This window comes from Silurus aristotelis (genome assembly GCF_946808225.1).
Source record: "Silurus aristotelis genome assembly, chromosome: 26".
In the NCBI taxonomy this organism is placed as follows: domain Eukaryota; kingdom Metazoa; phylum Chordata; class Actinopteri; order Siluriformes; family Siluridae; genus Silurus; species Silurus aristotelis.
Genome location: NC_139599.1, coordinates 2,043,095 through 2,063,904, shown reverse-complemented (window position 1 = coordinate 2,063,904; position 20,810 = coordinate 2,043,095). Strand labels below are relative to the sequence as shown.

Sequence of the window (20,810 nt, the reverse complement as noted above, 5' to 3'; positions counted from 1 at the left end):
GAAATCAGTGTCTAGTCATAACAACAGCACAAGGTCATAAGACTCGCTGAATGTGCAGCTGGACTCTATATGGCAGTATCGATCAAAAGTCTGTACTTCACAGAGATCCACAATGAATACAGACACGAACTCTCACACAGATCTGACATTTCACCCAGGACACGCCTGAACTGGTAAAAACACTGTCTCTGAGCTGCATTCTTCTCAGATCCGCTGCGTGTCATCTATAATCAGACTCGCTTTCTTCTATCGTGATTAACAATTCTTGGCCAAACAAGAACCATGAGATCTAAAGAGAGACGGCTGATAAATATTTCATATCCTTATTTATACAACGAATATTAAACAAATGTGTAAATTGAATTTGATATTGTTTTGTGGATGTTGTTGTGAAGAGCATTACAGATTAACTTCTGCATTTAATTGGCTTTAAGAGTGAAACTAAACAGTAATAAAACATGTTTACCGGGTGGAGAAGCAGAAAATGGTTTCATGAACCCCTCAGTTTTCCAGCTAGAACATGGATTTTACACCTTAACTGTAGGGAATTTTCATCTGAGAACAATTTCATTATCAGAGTCTCATTGAAAAGATGAGAACTATGGACTTCACTTTTTGGATCATATCACAGCAAACAGACTTTTCATTGTATATCCAATGTATATAATTTACAATTCAATCCATCCATCCATCCATCCATCCATCCAGCCATCCATCCATCCATCCATCCATCCACCCTTCAACTTATCTATCCAGTATACATTTACACTCTATCCATCTATCCAGCTCATTACATTCAACATACATTTATGCTCAATCCATCCATCCATCCATCCATCCATCCATCCTTCAACTTATCTATCCAGTATACATTTACAGTCTATCCATCTATTCAGCTCATTTCATCCATCCATCCAGCCATCCATCCATCCATCCATCCATCCATCCATCCATCCATCAACTCATCTATTCAGTATACATTTACAGTCTATCCATCTATTCAGCTCATTTCATTCAACATATATTTATGCTCCATTCATCCATCCATCCATCCATCCATCCATCCATCCATCCATCCATCCATCCATCCATCCATCCATCCATCCATCCTTCAACTTATCTATCCAGTATACATTTACAGTCTATCCATCTATTCAGCTCATTTCATCCATCCATCCATCCATCCATCCATCCATCCATCCATCCATCCATCCATCCATCCATCCATCAACTCATCTATTCAGTATACATTTACAGTCTATCCATCTATTCAGCTCATTTCATTCAACATATATTTATGCTCCATCCATCCATCCATCCATCCATCCATCCATCCATCCATCCATCCATCCATCCATCCATCCTTCAAAGTATAGATTTACACTTCATACATTTAAAGCTTATCTTTTTATTTAACAAAGAGCGATCTATCTATCTATCTATCTATCTATCTATCTATCTATCTATCTATCTATCTATCTATCTATCTATCTATCTATCTATCTATCTATCTATCTGTCTGTCTGTCTGTCTGTCTGTCTGTCTGTCTGTCTGTCTGTCTGTCTGTCTGTCTGTCTGTCTGTCTGTCCATTCAATATAATCCACTGACTGGCCATCTATCTATTGAATATTCTCCAGTATTCAGGTACCTATATGTCAACCATAAGTTCATCCATCCATCCATCTATCCATCCATCCATCCATCCATCCATCCATCCATCCATCCATCTATCCTACAGTATCTCACAAAAGTGAGTACACCCCTCAGATTTCAGCAACCATTTTTCTTCTCAAGGGACAATACTATAGAAATGAATTGGATTCCAACATGAACTGTGACATTCTGATGAAGAACACGTTGCCACACAGTTTTGCAACATAATAACGTCCCCAAACAGACGGCCAACAAGTCAACTGTGTAACTGTGTGTAATAAATGTGTGTATTTTGTGTATCTGTGTCTTTAAATCAGAATCTCTTCTCCAGTAAGCAGCGTTTTGCTTGTGATTCTTCCTCATGCATATCATCAGCATAATTAAGAGTCTTCATCATTTATTGAGCTCTGTGATCTGACAGACATTTCCCGCGTTGCACAGCATTAATTATTACCCAAATACATTTAATGGATTTAATGTATTCCTCTGAAACCACTATTCAAACGCGTCTTTCCGTCATTAACGTTCCTGCATTAGTTATTTTGCTCCTACGATGATGTTAAACACTAATTACACCTAATAAATCATTCAGGATGCCAGTTTTCTGAGGACTAAAAGCAGATATGCAGCGGAGTTTGAGTGCGTTCGAACCGGGAACATTTCACTTCTGATAAATACCATTAGTGTTAATTCCACCGTATTAAAGAGCCGGGAAACAGTCAATACAACGTGAAATGAAGAGATAAATATTCACAGGAGCAGGAAAAAAAATCTAATTACCATGTTTTTCTAGGAAGAAAGAGGAATTTATTATCAATGACTCAATATAGAGAGTATTTGTGTTCGTTCTGAATCATGTCCCATAAATCGGGGGCCTGAATTCCTTGTGATTAAACACAGGGACACGTTAATACACTCAAACACGGATCATTATTCAAATCTACACCTTTACAGACCAGCGTTATTTGGCTTTTGATTTAAAACAGTTTCAACAAAGCTTTCGTTTGCAAACTGTTTGGAGATCGGAGCACAATGTGAAGAAGCCACAATGAAAAAGAAATGCGTTCATCCACAAAACTGTTCGCGCAAAGTTGGAGACACAACTGTACAGGACGTCTTTAAAGACTTCTAGACCCAATCCTGCTTCTGTGCACAAAGCCAACTCCATGAAGTTAAAGCCTTACATAGGTTGGAGTGGAAGATCTTCTGCTATAGAGCTTAGGGGTGTGCATCTCCATAACTGGAATACATGCAATTCTCCTCTCGATGCATAGACAACGATACGCTACAATAAAGCAGCTACCGATGCAATACGATTCACCAATATGCAACTCAATATGGTACAGACGGTTTACTTTTATTTCTTTGGTTCAGACATACAGCAAATCATCAATTTCCCTGAAGTGCCGTCTGATTTCTGAAATGTGGCCCTTTCACAGACACGCCTTTGTAGTGCAAAGATAAAAGAACAAAGATGAAATAAAACCAGACGTTCTTTTTACCTGTTGTGTCTGCAGGAAGTTACAGCTCTACCTCTGCCATGTTAATCTGTATTCTATATGACTTTAAGGACACGCCTTCATCTCCGAGGTGTTGCGATACGTCATTTTCATGTAGCAGCAGAGTCTCTGAGAGAACGCGCTCGAGAAACGGTTTGGGGAGGGTTTTTTTTTTTTTAGCTATTTTACTTTCTAAATAATTAAATCTATTAATAATTATATAGAAATAAATCAGATGCAAAAAATCTTGAGATTCCTAATAGAGCTCCAACCCTATTGAATACCTTCAGGATGAATGTGAATGCTGACTTTACTAACACCCTCGTGGCTGAATGAGCACAAATCTCCACAAGCGTATATATAAAAAATTCACGTTTCACAGCCGTATACGAGGTATTAATAAACAGTTATTAATCTCCGAGCAAACTCTTAAACTTACTGAGTCACCTACTTTTGGCCATGACTGCATTCCTGCAGCTTTACTTCCCTCTCTAATGGACTTGCATCTCTTTAGTATATAATTCCTCAGCTGACAGGCTTTTAAGTTCAGATTTACTACTCAATAAACGGACATATAAAATAAAACGCCGAATCATCTGCCAACTTTTTTTTATTTTTTTTTAATGTCCTATTCGTTGATTTAATATCATCGATAAGTCTCGTTATTGGTGAGCCGCGATCGAACCCTCTCGGTGTTTTAACGCTGACATGTGAAAGGTTTAGAACGCTACAGCAAAACAGCTCGGTGGAAATAAAAGAATAATAACACATAGCTTCTTTTTCTGGAAGACGCTGGCGTGAACGCCGTCAACGGAGCTGATCGTTTAACATCAGAAATGAAGAGGTGGGAAGCAGTGACACCGAGAACACTACGCCTCCAGGAACCGCGCAGGTTAAACACTTTTTACTGGCAGAGAAACAATATCAGTTTGTTGTTGTTGTTGTTTTTTTTTTGTACAAAAAATTTAAAAGACGTGTTCTATTTTCTGCAAAGGAAACATGGCTGTATTTAAAGTTGAATTCTACATTGTAATTGTTGGGACAAAACTTTTCCATAGCAGCAGAAGCTACGAGTCCTGGGATCCTGGATATATAAATATATACATGTATTCTAAGAGGGTTTGGAAGTATCCAGATATAATGTCAGAGCTTTGTAAGAGTTGAAAAAAATCTTTGCACATTCCAAGCTTGGACAAAACCAAGGCTGGTGTAGGAACAACTGTACATTTATGGCATTCGGTAGACCCCCTTATCAAGAGCGACTTACAATAGAGCAGTTGAGCACTAAAGGGCCTTTGTAGCTGATATACTATTAATGTGAACACAAATATAGTAGATCTATAAAGTTACTGAGCAACTCAAGAACTTTGATGATGGATTTGGACTGTAATTAATAGACCATCAGTCTACTACAATGGTTCAGGACCACAGTTTTGCATTTAATCGCCCATCACTGAACACCTCAACAATGATTTGAGCTGCTTTGCGACAATGTCCGTTGTTAAAAGCGCTCGACAAATAAAACTGAATCGAACTGACATTGTGCAACAATGAATGTAACTAGAAATAGATAAAAAAATACAATGAAAATCTTTTATGAATTAAATAAGGCAGATGGTTATCCTATAAGAGAAATAAAACAGTTAATGGTGGCGGTGGAAACTCCAATTCATCCTTCATACCACCCCATTATTAATTCTCTTCTTATAAATATTCAAACTGAACTAAAACTATATTTCTAAAGTGCAATTCAACCCACTGGCTTTTAACATCAAGGCTTTATGACTATTCAGCATTTATAAAATTAGTCCTTATGTAGAGTTATTTTTTTCCTATCAAGGTTCAAGGATTTTTATTTGTCAATGCCACCATATGTGCAGCCATACAGAGGAATCGAAATACCTCTCTCAAGTGTTTACAGTGTCAATGCAGTATAGAGAGTTTGTAAAGGCAGTCAGTGCAATATAGACAGATTTTGTATAAGGTAACAGCAGTGTGCTTGTAATATATATATATGTGTGTGTGTGTGTGTGTGTGTGTGTGTGTGTGTGTGTGTGTGTGTGTGTGTGTGTGTGTGTGTGTGTGTGTGTGTGTGAATATATGGGTGAATATATATGGGTAAATATTCCTCGTAAACATCTGACTAATCAAATCCACAAATCAAAGTTCTGAGTATGAGGCATTGGTACGGTGCAGGACTGATAGCAGCAGTGTGACAGTAGTACAAAAAGACTGTAATGTGCAACAGTGTCAGATTTAAGAATTTGTACATGTAACGGTTTTTAAATTGGTGTTTATAACAGGTTAATTTGTGCAGAATTTATACAAAAATGTGTATAAATGTTTATATGTATTAAGATTATAATTGTCTGTGTTAGAAAAGTATACATTTTTTAATCCCTGTTTCTTTGTCCGATGCTGATATTTCGTAATCCGGGGAGCCGATGCTGATTTTTTTAGCTGATTCTCTTTTCAAAAGTAGCACCATATTTAACCAATTAAATATTCAAGGCTAGAGTAAAAATCAAGGGTAAAAATTAAAAGACCGGGACACACCAAGCTGATGGTCGGCCGTCAGGCATTGTGGGGTGGTTTTAGTTTTTTCTGTGTTGGCTTTAGTTGGATTATTCGGACAATTCGGCATGTCGGATTGGAGGTGGAGCTCGTTGGCGAGAAAGAAGACTCTGATTGGCTATTCATCTTAGTGAATGAGCACAAAGTAAACGAGATTGTTTAAAGAGAGTGAGCTTTATTTATAGATTTACCTCTCTTACAAATCGCTGACACTGGAAATTCCTTCTACAACATGCTAACAAAACATAGACTATATGTACAATTATCTTATATCATTCTTGTAAATTTGTTTATTTGGGGATAAGACTATTAATCTCGTTTATACAATCATACAGTCGTTTTAACCTGCACACTGTACTTCATTGAATGCATCATCGATCAGCTTCTGGACGCAGTAACGTAGCTAAGCATGCGTCGGGACATGGCATCAACATCTCCAACGAGGGAACAAAAACAAGGAAGACAACCGGAGGCATCTAACCTTGATTGCAGCAACACAATGTTCTCAGATGAACCTTATCACGATGCTTCATTGCGTAAATTGTTATTACCGATTATAAGAGGTGTATTACAGTGATTCATGGCTGCTGTTGTTATGGATAACTCATGAGCTATTATAAAGCGCTTTGGGTCGAATTCTTTGATGTTAAATGTGCTCTATAAATAAAGTTGGACTGCTACACAGATGAATGTAGAGAGTAAAAATCGCCTGTATTTTGGTTTTCAGTTTTTTAACACACCAATGTAGAGCACGATATCCAGGAAAAATCTGGCCCGCAACGTGTTCCTACGTTTTTCATAGAAATGGCATGATGACAATAAACATATAGATCGACTAATGGACCGGTTTTTTGTACTTGTCATGTTCAAGGCTTCACAATATTCAGCGTTCAAGGAAAATCGAAGGCTTGCAAAATAAAATAATGGCCACCATTTTACGTTCATATTCTCATATTCACTGTAGTTTATTAGATAAATCGCCAACTTTTCTTACAATAATCCCACGAGAAATCAATGCAGTTTGACTGAATGAAGAGCAGTGGAACAAGAAACCCGTCAGTTCGGCGTGAAGCTCTTGAATAGGTTTAAAAGACCTTTTTTTTTCTGAAAGGTACATGTGTTAGAGAAATGTCTTAAACAAACTTGAACTTATTGCTTATTATTTGCTTCTGAATAGATCAGATCAGGGAGCTAACAATAAGTTATTATGGAATGTAATATATATTAAAGTTTTCTGATAGAGAAATACTTACAGGCTTCTTACAAACTAGAAACATTAAGATTTCCTCCTACGAGATAAGAAACGAACCAGGGACAGTCTTTTAAATGATGAATTGACATGCATGAGACCATGTTGAGAACATCTCCTATCTCTTTCCACACAAAGCAGAATGTAATAAAGCTCATTAAGCTCATGTAATTGCTTCATCCAGATCATGGTCAAGGTCAAAGTTATGGTCAAGGGTCAGAGCTATGGCTCATTGCAGTCAATCAGCATGAGCAGTAGGAGGAAACTGGAGAATCCAAAAGATCTGATGCAAACTTGCTGCTGTGAGGTAGTGATGCTTCCTGCCTGCGAGTTAAAACTCCAAACTGAGTTTTTTAGTTTTAAAAGAATCAAGATGGCCAAGATGTCCATGGAATAAAAACACAAAATTCAGGCACCAGATAACTTTTGGTTGATCGAGTAAAATTTGGGTTCAGATAAGAAAATTGGCTGAATTTTAGACGTGATGTTTCGAGGACTCTATCAAAGAGTTCTTGGTTTAGAGATCGAACTGAAGATTGGTTCTGATATCTGATTTGTCATCACAGCATGAAAAAGACATAACAACAGAACATTAAGTATTAACCACCATGTTTCAGGTGGCTGAGATACTTACAGTACACACACATATACACATACACACACTTACCGGATGTCCCCAGGGTCCTCTGTGACGAGGACATCAGTCTTGCAGCTGGCGACAGGGTTGATTGACAGCTCGACCGGTGGCACCACAAAGCTTTTGCTGACGGGCAGCCAAAGGCCTTGGCCCAGACTGTAGGAGGACCTGCACAATGGCCAGAACACAAGCAATCAGAGAGCATGCTGGGAGTCAGCCATAAACACACAGAAAGACAAAGGCCATGCTGAGAATGGCAACAAACCTTCATTTAATCCACACAGCTGCCGCCCCCCCCTTTACCCTCAAAATCATAAAACACAAGCCAGAAGCTTGATTATTGTTAATGTGGATTAATAGCATAATTAGAAGAATAAAAAAAAATATGATCTCATATGGAAATATGGAAGCGCAGAAGCTTATAAATATGCCTACAGAGGATAAAAATGGATACTCAGTTATATTTCAATGGCAGCTATTTACCCTTTTTCCACATGTGACAAAACCGTCTGTAGAAATTGATTCTACGCAATCAGCTTGATCCTATGATGAAACATTTCCAAGCTGAGAGGAAAAGTTTCTGCGCAGGAAAACGGTCTTTCTGCTAAATTGCTCGGGCACAATGATTCAAACTGTACAAATAAAATTGAATTGAATTGAACACAATAGGCAAGGTCTATTTCTGGATGACTCCGCCCCCTTCCAAACGACACAATTATGTAAATCGCACGCAATGACCAATCACAGCACCAAGTCAGAATCAGAACACTCGCCGTGTGGACTCACACACAATCTGTCTTAGTGATAAAAATTACAATGCTTTAAAATACAATAACACAATAATAAAAAAATTGTTCAATAAAAACACTCAGATCTCAAGCCTTTGAAAAGAAAGGTTTAAATAAAAATCCACCATTCTTAAGACTGAAGTTCTTGGAAGATGGAAAAGTTGGAGGTTATATGAAATTGTGTTTCGAATTAGAAACTATTTTTTTTTATGTTTGAGACTCGGCAGGATAAATAAAAAGCATCACTGATCGTAATTTACCACAGTGAAGCATGGTGGTGGTGGAATCGTGAATTATATATATTTTATTTTTGTTTTAGTTTTGATTGTTTTTTGGATTTTTCCGCTTCTAATTTTTTTTTTTCTTTTTATGGAAAGCCTTCTTCAAGTCGCTCCATAATAAATATATATTTTCTATTGATTAAATGGAGCTTGAAGTTTGGACTTTTTAAATAAACACTCTGCTTATTGTTCCTGATCACCTTTTAGGAAAACCAGTCAACAATATTCAACTAATTATGTTACAGTTTTCAGCCTTTTTTTTCCCCCCTCAATCCCATGGGCTAGTATGGGTGTAGATCTTTGGGGTGTCAAAAGTATTGGGACATCTCTCTCTCTCTCTCTCTCTCTCTCTCTCTCTCTCTCTATATATATATATATATATATATATATATATATATATATATATATATATATATATATATATATATATATATATATATATATATATAAAATCATAGTCCTGGTGTTTCCCAGATAAGAATGGGTTCCTTGTTTTGAGTCTGGTTCCTCTCAGGGTTTCTTCCTTGCCATATTCTCCCCAGGCTGCTCATCGAGGGAAAAAAAAACACATTAAATTTAATATAAGTTCATTATGTTTTTGTTCCCAAAACTGTTGGGAAACGTTGGAGGCGCACAGTGATATAAGACGTCTTTGGATGTTGATAAAATGTTCAGTTCACTTGAACTAGCAGACCTAAACCGATTCCTCTGACGATGTCCCTGTACACAAAAGTCAGCTCCATGAAGCTGAATAAGTTGGAGTGGAAGATCTCCTGCTATAGGAACATATTCCTGCAAGGGTGGAGGTTATAACCAGGAAATAAAAAACTACAAATTAAACTGAATGTCAGAAAAGCACATATGAATTTGATGTTCCGCAAAGGCCTTTTTTTTTTCTTTATTGTGTATAATTGCTATGAAATTCATTTTGGTTGCCCTACCATATGCGGAAAACCGTATCACATCTGATTTGAATATAATATCGCTCAAATGTAGCGTGTCAAGCTTCATGTCGGGTAAAGTAACAACGACCTCACGTGCAAGTGTCCATAGCAAGATATTACTCCATTTCAGGGCCTATTATATGTTCGACTTCTGCACTGAGTCCATTCTATAATAAGCTGCCATTAATGTAAGACAAGTTATTATATTTCAAGGCTTTATTGCATTTGGACCTCTGCATCAACGCCATTATGTTATAACCTGCCTGTAATGTAATTACTTATTGAACTCACTATAGTGGGCTGCAATGTCAATCTTTTTCTTCTCTTTGAATAATAATATTATCCTTTCTAAGGTTGCAAACCTGCAATATGCAAATGAACTTGCTCCTACATTGGAAAATAAACAATGCTGACTCAATATACAGACATAAAAACAGAGATGTTTCTTCTCCTGGACTCTGTTATTTCTTTATATCAGGATTCTGGCTCATCTTGTTTGTCGAAAAGATCAACTCGGATGCGTCCTCGTGTAACCCCTGTAGCGCTTTCAGGAACGAAACGCGGCCGGCAGCTCGTCGTTCGGTGTTTACGGGCGTTGCGGTTGAGCGTATTGTACTCGGTGACACTCTTGATAAAGCACTTAATGTTGTTTGTAGTGAAAGGATCATTAACTTGCTGAAATGAATCTACTTGCAGATGAGAATGGAGTCTTAAGTGGTTACGTTTCACATAAAATCGGACAAAAATCGATCCTTGAAATTGTGTTTAAAAAAAAAACAAAACGATTTAAGCTTAGATGGTGAGGATTTAATTAATACAGAAATTGTTCATGCTGGTATTTATAGCTCAGGTAAAAGCATACAGGTATATAAATCTCATTAAAGCAAACAGACGGCTTTAAGCGCTAGATAGGGACGCAAGATCACAAAAGTGTGTCGAAGGCCCTGTTCTCGTGTACGGTATTAATTTTAAACCATGATCTTCATCCAAAATTCTCATGTGCACTATGGGCCAATGTGGATTGATAATATAATCGATCGTAGACTGTTATGTCAAATAATAAAGTGTAAAATGTTTATGTATGTTAATTTATAATATATTTTTTCAGGATTAGTAATGCTAACTGGGGTTAACTGATGGTTTAGACAATCATCCTGGTTATTTTCAGCTCAGAATTAAAGTTTGCAGCATCTGCATTGTTGCATAAACATCGTGCAACACATTGTGTCTTTCTGAGAGAAAAAAAAAAACCCCACTGTAGCTACAGCTGCTTCACCACATCATCTCCCATGAAACTGGCCGCTGAGCACTACGCCTGAGTCCCTGACCTCAGATAGAGACACGAACACAGTGAATCAGCTCGGATCAATGCTCACTTCCACTCATAAATAAGAGCCGGGTGATGCGCTCATTGCTCGGGCTCATCCGCTGACACTGGAGAGAACATCGACTGGCTCTTTCTGCTCAGTATCAATCAGCGAGTGCATTAAACGAGTGTGTCATCAGCCGGCACAGAGTGATGACATCCCGGTAAGGAAGGTGAGAGCTAAATAAATTCAAAGCACTCCGTTTTTGTCTTGGGAAAAAGAGTGAAAAATAGCGATGGATAAATCGCATCGACTGGTTTGAGAGCTACGGCTTTATTTCAGGCCTTCTCTAATCAAAACGTCACACACAGTTAACCGTGGAGGCAGGAAGCGATTGCTGCCAGCGTTAATGACTGAAGTAAGCACAGACTGATCTGGATATCCGGAGTAATCAGAAGAAAAACAGATCCATGTGTTACATTGTCTTTCGTTATTTACTTTAAAAAAAAAACACACACAATTTCTCAATTATTTATTATCAATATTATTAATCCAATTATATTCATCTTGTAAAATGTTAAATGAGTTTAACATTTTCTGATTCTGATCTGTTATGATCCCCTGCATTCTTGAAAGAGCTTTGGAGAAGAACGTCACCTTGAAGGTCATCAACTGTTTTAGTCTGACTGTGTTTGATTCCCTTTCTGATCTCCAGAGCCTGCAGGATTGTGAGGTGGGACTAGCAGCTTTCAGCCAAGCTTATGTGGAGATGTGGAGATTCTCACCTGAAGATCTTTTCTGGAGCTTGTTCTCCAGTCACCAGGTCATAACCCCGTTCCAGGTTTGAGTACGGCCACGGCCTGCAGGAGATTTACCAAGTGTTATTTAAATAGCAAGATGTATGGATAGAAGAAATTCCATGAATATGGAGAACATGAAAAGTTTCTAATTGTGATATTGATTAAATATTACAAATAAAAACAAAACACCACCATGCTAAATTTGTATAAACAAGTATTAATTGACTTTTCCAGCCATATGAGGTTCTCCTCCGAACTGTTATCACAAACTCAAAAGCACACAACTGTACAGGACATATTTGGATGTCACTTAAACTGGAAGACCCAAAACTGTTTCAGTTTGACGATGCTCCTGTGCACTAAGCCAGCTTCATGAAGATCTGCTTTCCATGGGTTGGAGTGGAAGATCTCCTGCTATAGCACTCCAACCCTATTGAAAACCTTTTGGAATGAAGGTGAACACTGACTGCACCCCAGAAACCTCCTCAACTTCTCACCTACATCAGTACCTGACTTCACCAACACCCTTATAGCTGAATGAATCTTACACAGCTCCCCAAAAAAATGTAGAGGAACATCTTTCCGAAAGATTCGAGAATATAAGTGTAAATGGAGACTGTTCGGAATGAAGATGAACCATCTCAACACAATCCTCAAGAGCTTTTGATAAAAACACACATCGTGGCTTCTAATACATTTCCAAGCCTCTTCTAGTGTTTGCGTAATCGCTCCGGTCTTCCTTCCATCCCCAAACACGACCTAAAATCCGGCCACAGGACCGTCACTTGAGCTGTTAACAAGCTGATGAGTTTTATTAAGGTGTCATGGAGTCTTGCTGATGTTCGTGATCTTACCCTTCATTCCGTCCCCAGTCGGTGCGGATGCAGAGGTGCGTGTGCTCAGGGTCGGGCGAATAACCCTCCAGGCAGCTGCATTCTCCTGGAAAGAGCAGACAGAGTGACAGATATTTATTTATCTGCTCTGTGGTAGAAACGACCCCTGCGCTCCAACCCTCCCTCCATCCCCCTCCCTCACTTGCCTCCGTCCTTTTCTGTCACGGTCGTTTCTAATAAAGCTTCAGTGCACATCTTTTAACCCCAAACTTGACCTTTGACCTCTCAAGACGGACGAACCATAAAACACTGACTGTTTTACTGTCCTACTTGTTGTTCATAAGTATTTCTAAAGCGCTCATAACACATAACACACAACACACACATGCATGGGGAGTTAGTAGTTATAGCGTTGGTTTTTTGGATCTAAAGGTTGTGAGTTCAAATCCCAGCGACACTCAGCTGCCACTCCTGAGCCCCTAAGCAAAGCCCTTAAACCCTTAGCTGCTCAGCTGTATGACTGAGATAAGGATATCTGTCAAATGCTATAAATATTATTCAACACATTCTATAGAAGATTTAAAAGGCCATGCATTATAATATTTGTTTCGTTCTTGTTTTCTTTTGATCAGTACTTATTTTTTTTCCCCGTGTGTTAGACATAAGGGCAAATTCTATAGGCAGCATCAATGCAGGATCACAGATGATGACATTCGCTTTTACTTTGTTTGGGGACTCAGCGATTAACAACTTATATATAAGAGGTGGAAAGAGCAATAAAATATCCTACTTAAGTAAAAGTTACTGTTACTTCAATGAAATTGTACTTGAATAAAGTTAGCCGGCTAAAAATCTATTCAAGTAAAAGTATCTCGTTAAAAATGTAGTCAAAATAAAACGTACTTTTTTAACAGCGATTCTATTGTAATTCAAAAAGGACGAGTTGTTTTTCATTCGAAGGAGTACCGTAACAAATTAAATTGCAATAATAATAATAATAATAATTTATTAAAAACAAAGAGTTCTGAGTCTAATGTGAGTTCTGCACTTTCACAGCAAAATAAATCTCCTGCTGTAAATTCATTTACGATAATGAGAGAAATGACAAACGTAATTCGGAGAGTGAGCGCACGCCGGCGTTTTCCACAGCGGCGAATCAAAATGCTAGGATTAGGCCCTGCGTTCTAAACAAAAGTGCGTGATTGGTTATACAGTAATGCTCAAATGTAAAGCAAAATCAATCTGCTTTAAAATATAACACTTTTTATTTCCATATGAATTTCCTGCAAGTTTAGAGCGTTTGGTCGGGTCACGTTTTTTTCTCTTAACTTGCATTTAAAATGTAGTTAAGTACAATAACTGTGTTGCAATTTCCTTCTTACAATACAAGTAAACGTAATTTGTTCCTTTCCACTTCTGCGCATAAGCATCCAACACTTGAGAAGAAGGTCATCAGGTCTGCAACATTATCGCTGGATGATTAACACTTGATGTTAATCTAAAACTAATGCATTATTTTCCATTAATTTCCAGAATTGTTCAGCACTTTAGTGAGCTCCTGATGAAACATTTAAATTTAGTGGACGATACAGAAATATGGCAATTTAAGTTTTAGGACAAAATGCACACAGAGTTCAGACAGAAAGTGTAATTTATATGCTACGTGTTTTCCCCTGCTGCTACATCACTAACACGAACCACCTGTTCCTCATCATGACTCACAAAGCAATATAAATAGATTCAAATTTACACTGTATTTTCTACCAAGCTTTTTAACAACACACTCCATCTCCGACACTTTCTTTCTCTTCCCCGTACACCGACTTAGTTTCTCCTCAGTTCAGTTTGGGTTATTTTTCATTATTTTCTGGTGTTTCTCCGTTTCAGTAAACTCCTTCAGCTCTTCCCAATCACGTCTCCCGAGATTTCTCTGCATGACGCGCCGTGGCTCACAGGAAGCTGATTTATGAGCTGTCAGAAGATATAAACAGCGAGATTCATAAATCTGAAGGAAAAAAATGATACCAAAATAATACAATCAGTTGCTTTTAGTTCCCTTTTTGAACTCTGGCTTGTGAACATGTTCTACATTTAATTTATTTATTTATTTATTCGTCTGAGAAAAAAAAAAAAAAAAAAAAAAGCCAAAAATGATGCCTAGAGTTACGAATCATTTTATTTACTTTTGTATATATACAGTATATAGGCCACGCCTTTTTCACACACTTATATACACAGACCACACACCTATTACAGACACTGCTACACACAGGCCACACCTCTTTCACACACTGATATACACGGGCCACGCACCGTTTACAGACACTGATACACCCAGGCCACACCTCTTTCACACACTGATACACCCAGGCCACGCCCCTTTTACAGACACTAAAACATACAAGCCACTCCTCTTTTACAGACGCTGATACACCCAGGCCACGCCTCTTTTAGACACACTAATACACACCGGCCATGCCTCTTTTACAGACACTGGAGACTCCTTCTATAGATGATAAAACATCTCCTAACAAAAAAACGTCACCATATCAGTGGTTACACTTCACCTTTATAATCTGTTTTTCTTGAGTAAATTCTGTTCATGTCACACGATTTCTGTAAATGAGTGTAAACAAGATTCACTAATATGAACCTGCGCCTTTGAAATCAACCAATCAAAATAAAAAATCTGTAATATTATTGGTATGTAATGAAAAGAAACGTGTAAAAATTTGCACAAAGACGGAAGATTTCAAAGAACGCCGCCATAACGTCTACACGTGTCGACGTCTCTGTTGCTCTGAGGAGGACTGAGCTGCATGCCGCGGAATAATACAGACAAGAAATTGTATAAACAGCTGCTGAATAATTACTGAAGTGAAAATTTTACGCCGAACAATAGTTTATATCGGATACCTGCGACACTTGTTCCTGTGCGCAAACGATATTTCTCTCTGAAAAAGAAAAAAAAAAAAAAAAGCTGAAAAAAAGAGAAATAAATAAATCAGCCCTTTACAAACGTCTGTCAAATTCCACTCAGCAGTAGGAGGCAGGTTGTTGAGCTGTTCCACTTCAGAGGTTTTAAATTAAAAACATTTTCGACAACAGCTCGAAAGACTCCACCTGCAGATTGCATCAGAATCGCCGCTGCCACAGACGTCATTAAAAGCTGCGTTTATGCAATTTTCAAGTCTGATGACATTTTACAGCTCTTTTTTTTTTTTATAAAGTTAGAGGGCACTGTGAATAGAAGGACGTTTCCTGAAGGTCTTTCGAAACTTTTCTTTTTTTTCCTCTGCTTCTCAGGACTTTTAAAGAAGCCGTGCGGCCGCTAATAAAGCGTCTCTTATGCATGCTTTTGGAGGTCGTTTACCGTTAAGGTCCATGCCGTTAACCAGGTGCTGAAACCGCCGTTTTAAGAACAAATGTGGTGGCTGTGTGTTAGCGAAGAGAGCTACCTACAGCTTTGTAGCACAAAGTAATGATTCTCTGATGGACCGTTCGAGGCTAAACCCTCACTCGGATGGTGAGGTGACACGTCATTCTAACGCCTGAAGTCTCAGCTCTTCTGAGAGCTCTTTGTGGGAAGAACGGTTCTCGGCTTCAGTCAAAGTGTGTACTCTATTCCATCCTGATATTTTTAATGACTTTAGATGAAACTAAAAGTCCGGCTCTGGGGGAAAAATTCAAGGTGGTGAAATCAGAAATTAGGGACCAGTGTTTGTGGATACCTACATAAGCACCTTATAACAACTGCCATAGACCTTTATAGAACATTCATAAAGCCTTATTCTATCTATAGCAAGCTACCATGTTCATGTTTTGATGTCATGTTAACATAAGACAGTTCTCATAGACATCTCCATAAGACCTTCATAACAAGTGACATTGACTTAAACATTTATAATGCCTTATTACTTTTCGGGCAAGCTTATATTCATTCTAATGTCATGCTAGTCATAACAACTCATGCATTTTAAATGAACCACATTAATAATGATCTATCAACCCACACATGTCAAGCTACAGCGCGTTCATAAGACATTATACACTGCTTTAAGGATTTATGAAAATGCATTACACTTTATGATGCATTATGAAATGACAACACACTATATTATGTACTCTGTTTATAATGTATTATAACTGCACAATGCACTTATAGTAATAATAAAAATATATATATATTTTTGGTACTGACGACATAATGTGTAATAAATGCACATCATAAATACATCATTATATCTGTTTATAAAAATTACTCCCAGAATGTAATAAACACTTTATTACATTCTGGGAGTAATTTTTATAAACAGATATAATGATGTATATAGCGCGTAATAAATGCGTAATAACATGTATTTAAACATTGAGATGAGATAAGTCATTTCATTCAAGTCAAGTCATTTCATTAACTGGTTTATATATGTCATGTATATATATATATATATATATATATATATATATATATATATATATATATTTAGCCTTCATAGGAGGGTTATGATGCTTTTTTCCTCTGATCAGAGGAATTGGACAGAAACGAAACTTGGGCCTCTTTATTATCAGAGCCTGAGTTTTATTCACTTTTTAAATGAAGGGCGAAATGTGTATCGCTATGAAGCAGGAGAGGCATGGGGCCGGCCTGTAATCATTTTCTCCTCTGTTCTCTCCAGCGTCTGACCTGCGTGATTAATGATAGGTTTCATTACGATGATTTTCCAATCTCGCTAAAGGCTGTGCGGGCAATTTTCCGATTTCAAGGTTCATGGCATAGGCGCGGGAACGGCGAGATTGTTGTCCTGATGCATATTTTCACACAATTTCAAAGAAACCAATTCGAACTGCAGGAATTTTAGGGATTCATCAGACACACAAGATAAACCCGGGCTGGATAATAAACATACATAAACAACAACACCTCTTTTTTACAGCTAGTTACTAGGAATGGACATACGGCAATTCTTAGGGAAACATTCACAAAGTGTTTATAACATCCGACACACACACACACACACACACACACACACACACACACACACACACACACACACATATATTAGGGCTGTCAATTATTTAAATTATTTCATCGCGTTCAATCGCATGACTGTCGTGAGGTAACTAGTGATTAATCTCAACTTAATCGCACATTTAATCTGTTCTAAATCTACCTTAAATTAATGCTTTTCAAGATTTTAATTCTCTAATCAACATGCGCAAATATTAAAGCTTTATGCAAATAACCTTGTAAATGCTTTAAAGGTATTATGGTGTTTAAAATGACGTAAATCATCAGAACACCATATAAGACTTTTGCTGTGTTTCCACACGGACGTTTTTAATTGCCGGATGTGCGCATTATGAGCACTTATAATAATTCGACATAAAAATACGTAAACATCTATAAGAACAAATTCCATCTATATTCATCTGTCAAGTCAAATTTGATTTCACCTATTGATATTTAACTATCTACTTAATGTATGTAACCACATGTACAGAGCATACGCCCTTTATAACATACGCCTATATAAACATTTATAAAGACATATTCCATTAAAATCTAGTAATAATTATAAATCTGACCCAAGTATGCACCAACACCTATATATGCCCTTTATAACAGCTGCCACAAACATAAATAAACAGCTATCAAGGCAATTCATCTACATCTAGCCTACATAAACATGTATTAAGTCTTATACCATCTAAATATACAGTATATGAAGGCTTATTCATTCTCTGTCTCCATGGTAGATCTGATGGCAGGTCATCATCATGGACACCTGCAAAGACCCTTCATAACAATTAATAAGATGCTCTATTTAGTAATAGTTATACCTACTAGGCATTATCGATATGAACACCTGCACAAGCCTGTTATAACAAATTAGTCTATATAAGACAGTACTCATGGACACCTTTATAAAAATTAATACAAAGTGATATCAAGGTGTGTGTGTGTGTGTGTGTGTGTGTGTGTGTGTGTGTGTGTGTGTGTGTGTGTGTGTGTGTGTGAATAAAAGAATGATAAATAGATGAATACAATCTTCCACCAAGCGGTGAGTAACAGAGGTTTTCCTGACTCTGAAGTGGGATAAACGTAGAGGATCCAACCCCAATCTCCTCCCACCTCGATCAAACCCCAGCAGAAAGCTAAGGTTGGCCTGGCAACTGGCCCAGAATTCCCTCTGATACACGAGATGGGATGTGTGGAGAGAAAGACAAGGGTTTGCGTCAGCTAACTCACTGCTAGCTCTCCTGAGAAAGAGAAAGAGAGTGGATGCTCTAGCAGGCCATGGGGAAATCACAGCACACACTGTACACGAGGCCAGAAACACAAAGGGGCCACGAGAGCGGCAGAGAAAAAGCTTTCTTATGCACACCGTGTTCACACACAAGCAGAGAGACGAAAAACGTACAAAATGTAGAAAATGGAAAAAATGTCGGAGTTAAAAAAAAAATAGAAATGAAAGTCCGGAATAAAAATGGCCGCTTTACAAATTACACAGTGATGCCTAGAGAAAGATGTGAGACGTAAAGCTGAGCGAATAAACATGAACTGGGAAAATGACCTAAACACCTTATAAATAACCTGGATATGAGGTCGAAATAAACATTTAAATAATATTTGAATATATTATTGAATTTGAATATATGAATATTTGAATAAGAGGAAGCAAAAGAAAAAGAAGAAGAAGGAGGAGGAGAAAAAAAAAAAAGAATGAGAAGAAGAAGAAGATGAGGAAGCAGAAATTAGAAGAGGGAGAAGGAAAAGAGGAAGAAGGAGAAGAAGAAAATGGAAAAGAAGGAGAAGAGAGAGAAGGAAAAGGAGAAGAAGGAGAAAATAAGAAGGAGAAGGAGAGGAAGGAGAAGAAAAAAATAGAAGAAGAAGAAGAAGAAGAAGAAGAAGAAAAAGAAGTAGAAGGAGAAAGAAAAGAGGAAGAAGAAGAAGAAGAAGGAGCAGGAGAAGAAAAAGAAGTAGAAGAATAATAAGAAGAAGAAGAAAAAAAGGAGAAGGAAAAGAAGAAGAAGAAGAAGAAGAAGAAGAAGAAGAAGAAGAAGAAGAAGAAGAAAAAGAAGTAGAGGGAGAAAGAAAAGAGGAAGAAGAAGAAGAAGAAGAAGGAGCAGGAGAAGAAAAAGAAGTAGAAGAATAATAAGAAGAAGAAGAAAAAAAGGAGAAGGAAAAGAAGAAGAAGAAGAAGAAGAAGAAGAAGAAGAAGAAAAAGAAGTAGAAGGAGAAAGAAAAGAGGAAGAAGAAGAAGAAGAAGGAGCAGGAGAAGAAAAAGAAGTAGAAGAATAATAAGAAGAAGAAGAAAAAAAGGAGAAGGAAAAGAAGAAGAAGAAGAAGAAGAAGAAGAGAGAGAAGGAAAAAGAGAAGAAGGAGAAAATAAGAAGGAGAAGGAGAGGAAGGAGAAGAAGAAGAAGAAGAAGAAGAAGAAGAAGAAGAAGAAGGAGAAGAAGAAGAAGAAGAAAGAGAAGACCTAAACCTAAATAAATCCTACATATTCTGACCATGTGAGAACCCTCTCACCGAGCTCCTCCTCACACATGAGTGTTTTCCTGGGGACTGCATGTTCTCACTTGAGAACCCACTCTACTCTCCAGTTTTGGCTCCTGTGAACTTCTTCCCAAAGATGAAGGTCCAGCTCAAAGTGCGTTGTTCTAACACCACTGCAGAGATCCAGCACGAATCGCAGAAGGTTGAAAAGAAGTCTTCCAGGACACATTTGAGAAGTATCAGGAACACTGGGGGCGCTGTTCTGCTGTGTTCGGGGACTATTTTGTGTGAACGGAGATAAATAAAGTCCTTTCTTGTAAACAGAGCGAGTCTCCAAACCTTTTGATTCCAGCTCGTAAGCAGATCTATTTTCAGCACAGAACGCTTGTGTAATCGGGGAATAGACGCTCGCGGAGTCCATGTGAGACCTCCTGAAACTGATTCAGGTATAAAGGAGAAGAGAAGTTTATTCTCGCCAATGAAGAAAAGGTTTTTATAAAAGCACATAGAGCTTTCAATCGTCCTCCCTCTGAGAAAACCTCACCCTCACCTGCCACTGTGTGCTATTACAGCGACATGTTTTTACAGCCGATACTCATCAGGGCTCTGTTTTCTCTTCACACATCCCGACTCTTATCTCACACTCGGCCGTTTCACTTTCATTCCCATTTCGCACGTGTTCACAAGAGCAGGAAATGAATTGAAACACTGTTTCCTGTCTATGATGGTTTATCATTGCACAT

The 20,810-nt window shown here is 37.8% G+C and overlaps 1 protein-coding gene across 2 annotated transcripts in view; it reads right to left on the bottom strand.

Annotated features, from left to right (window-relative positions):
• astn2 (astrotactin 2) overlaps window positions 1–20,810 on the bottom strand; it is a 360,332-nt gene that overhangs the window by 144,608 nt on the left and 194,914 nt on the right. For both annotated transcript variants that reach the window (XM_083531246.1, XM_083531247.1), the window contains exons 8-10: window positions 12,588–12,672; window positions 11,719–11,793; window positions 7,644–7,781 (exon numbers count right to left, since the gene is read on the bottom strand). In XM_083531246.1, coding sequence (XP_083387372.1) covers window positions 7,644–7,781; window positions 11,719–11,793; window positions 12,588–12,672 — 298 coding nt within the window. The remainder of the gene's footprint in view (window positions 1–7,643; window positions 7,782–11,718; window positions 11,794–12,587; window positions 12,673–20,810) is intronic.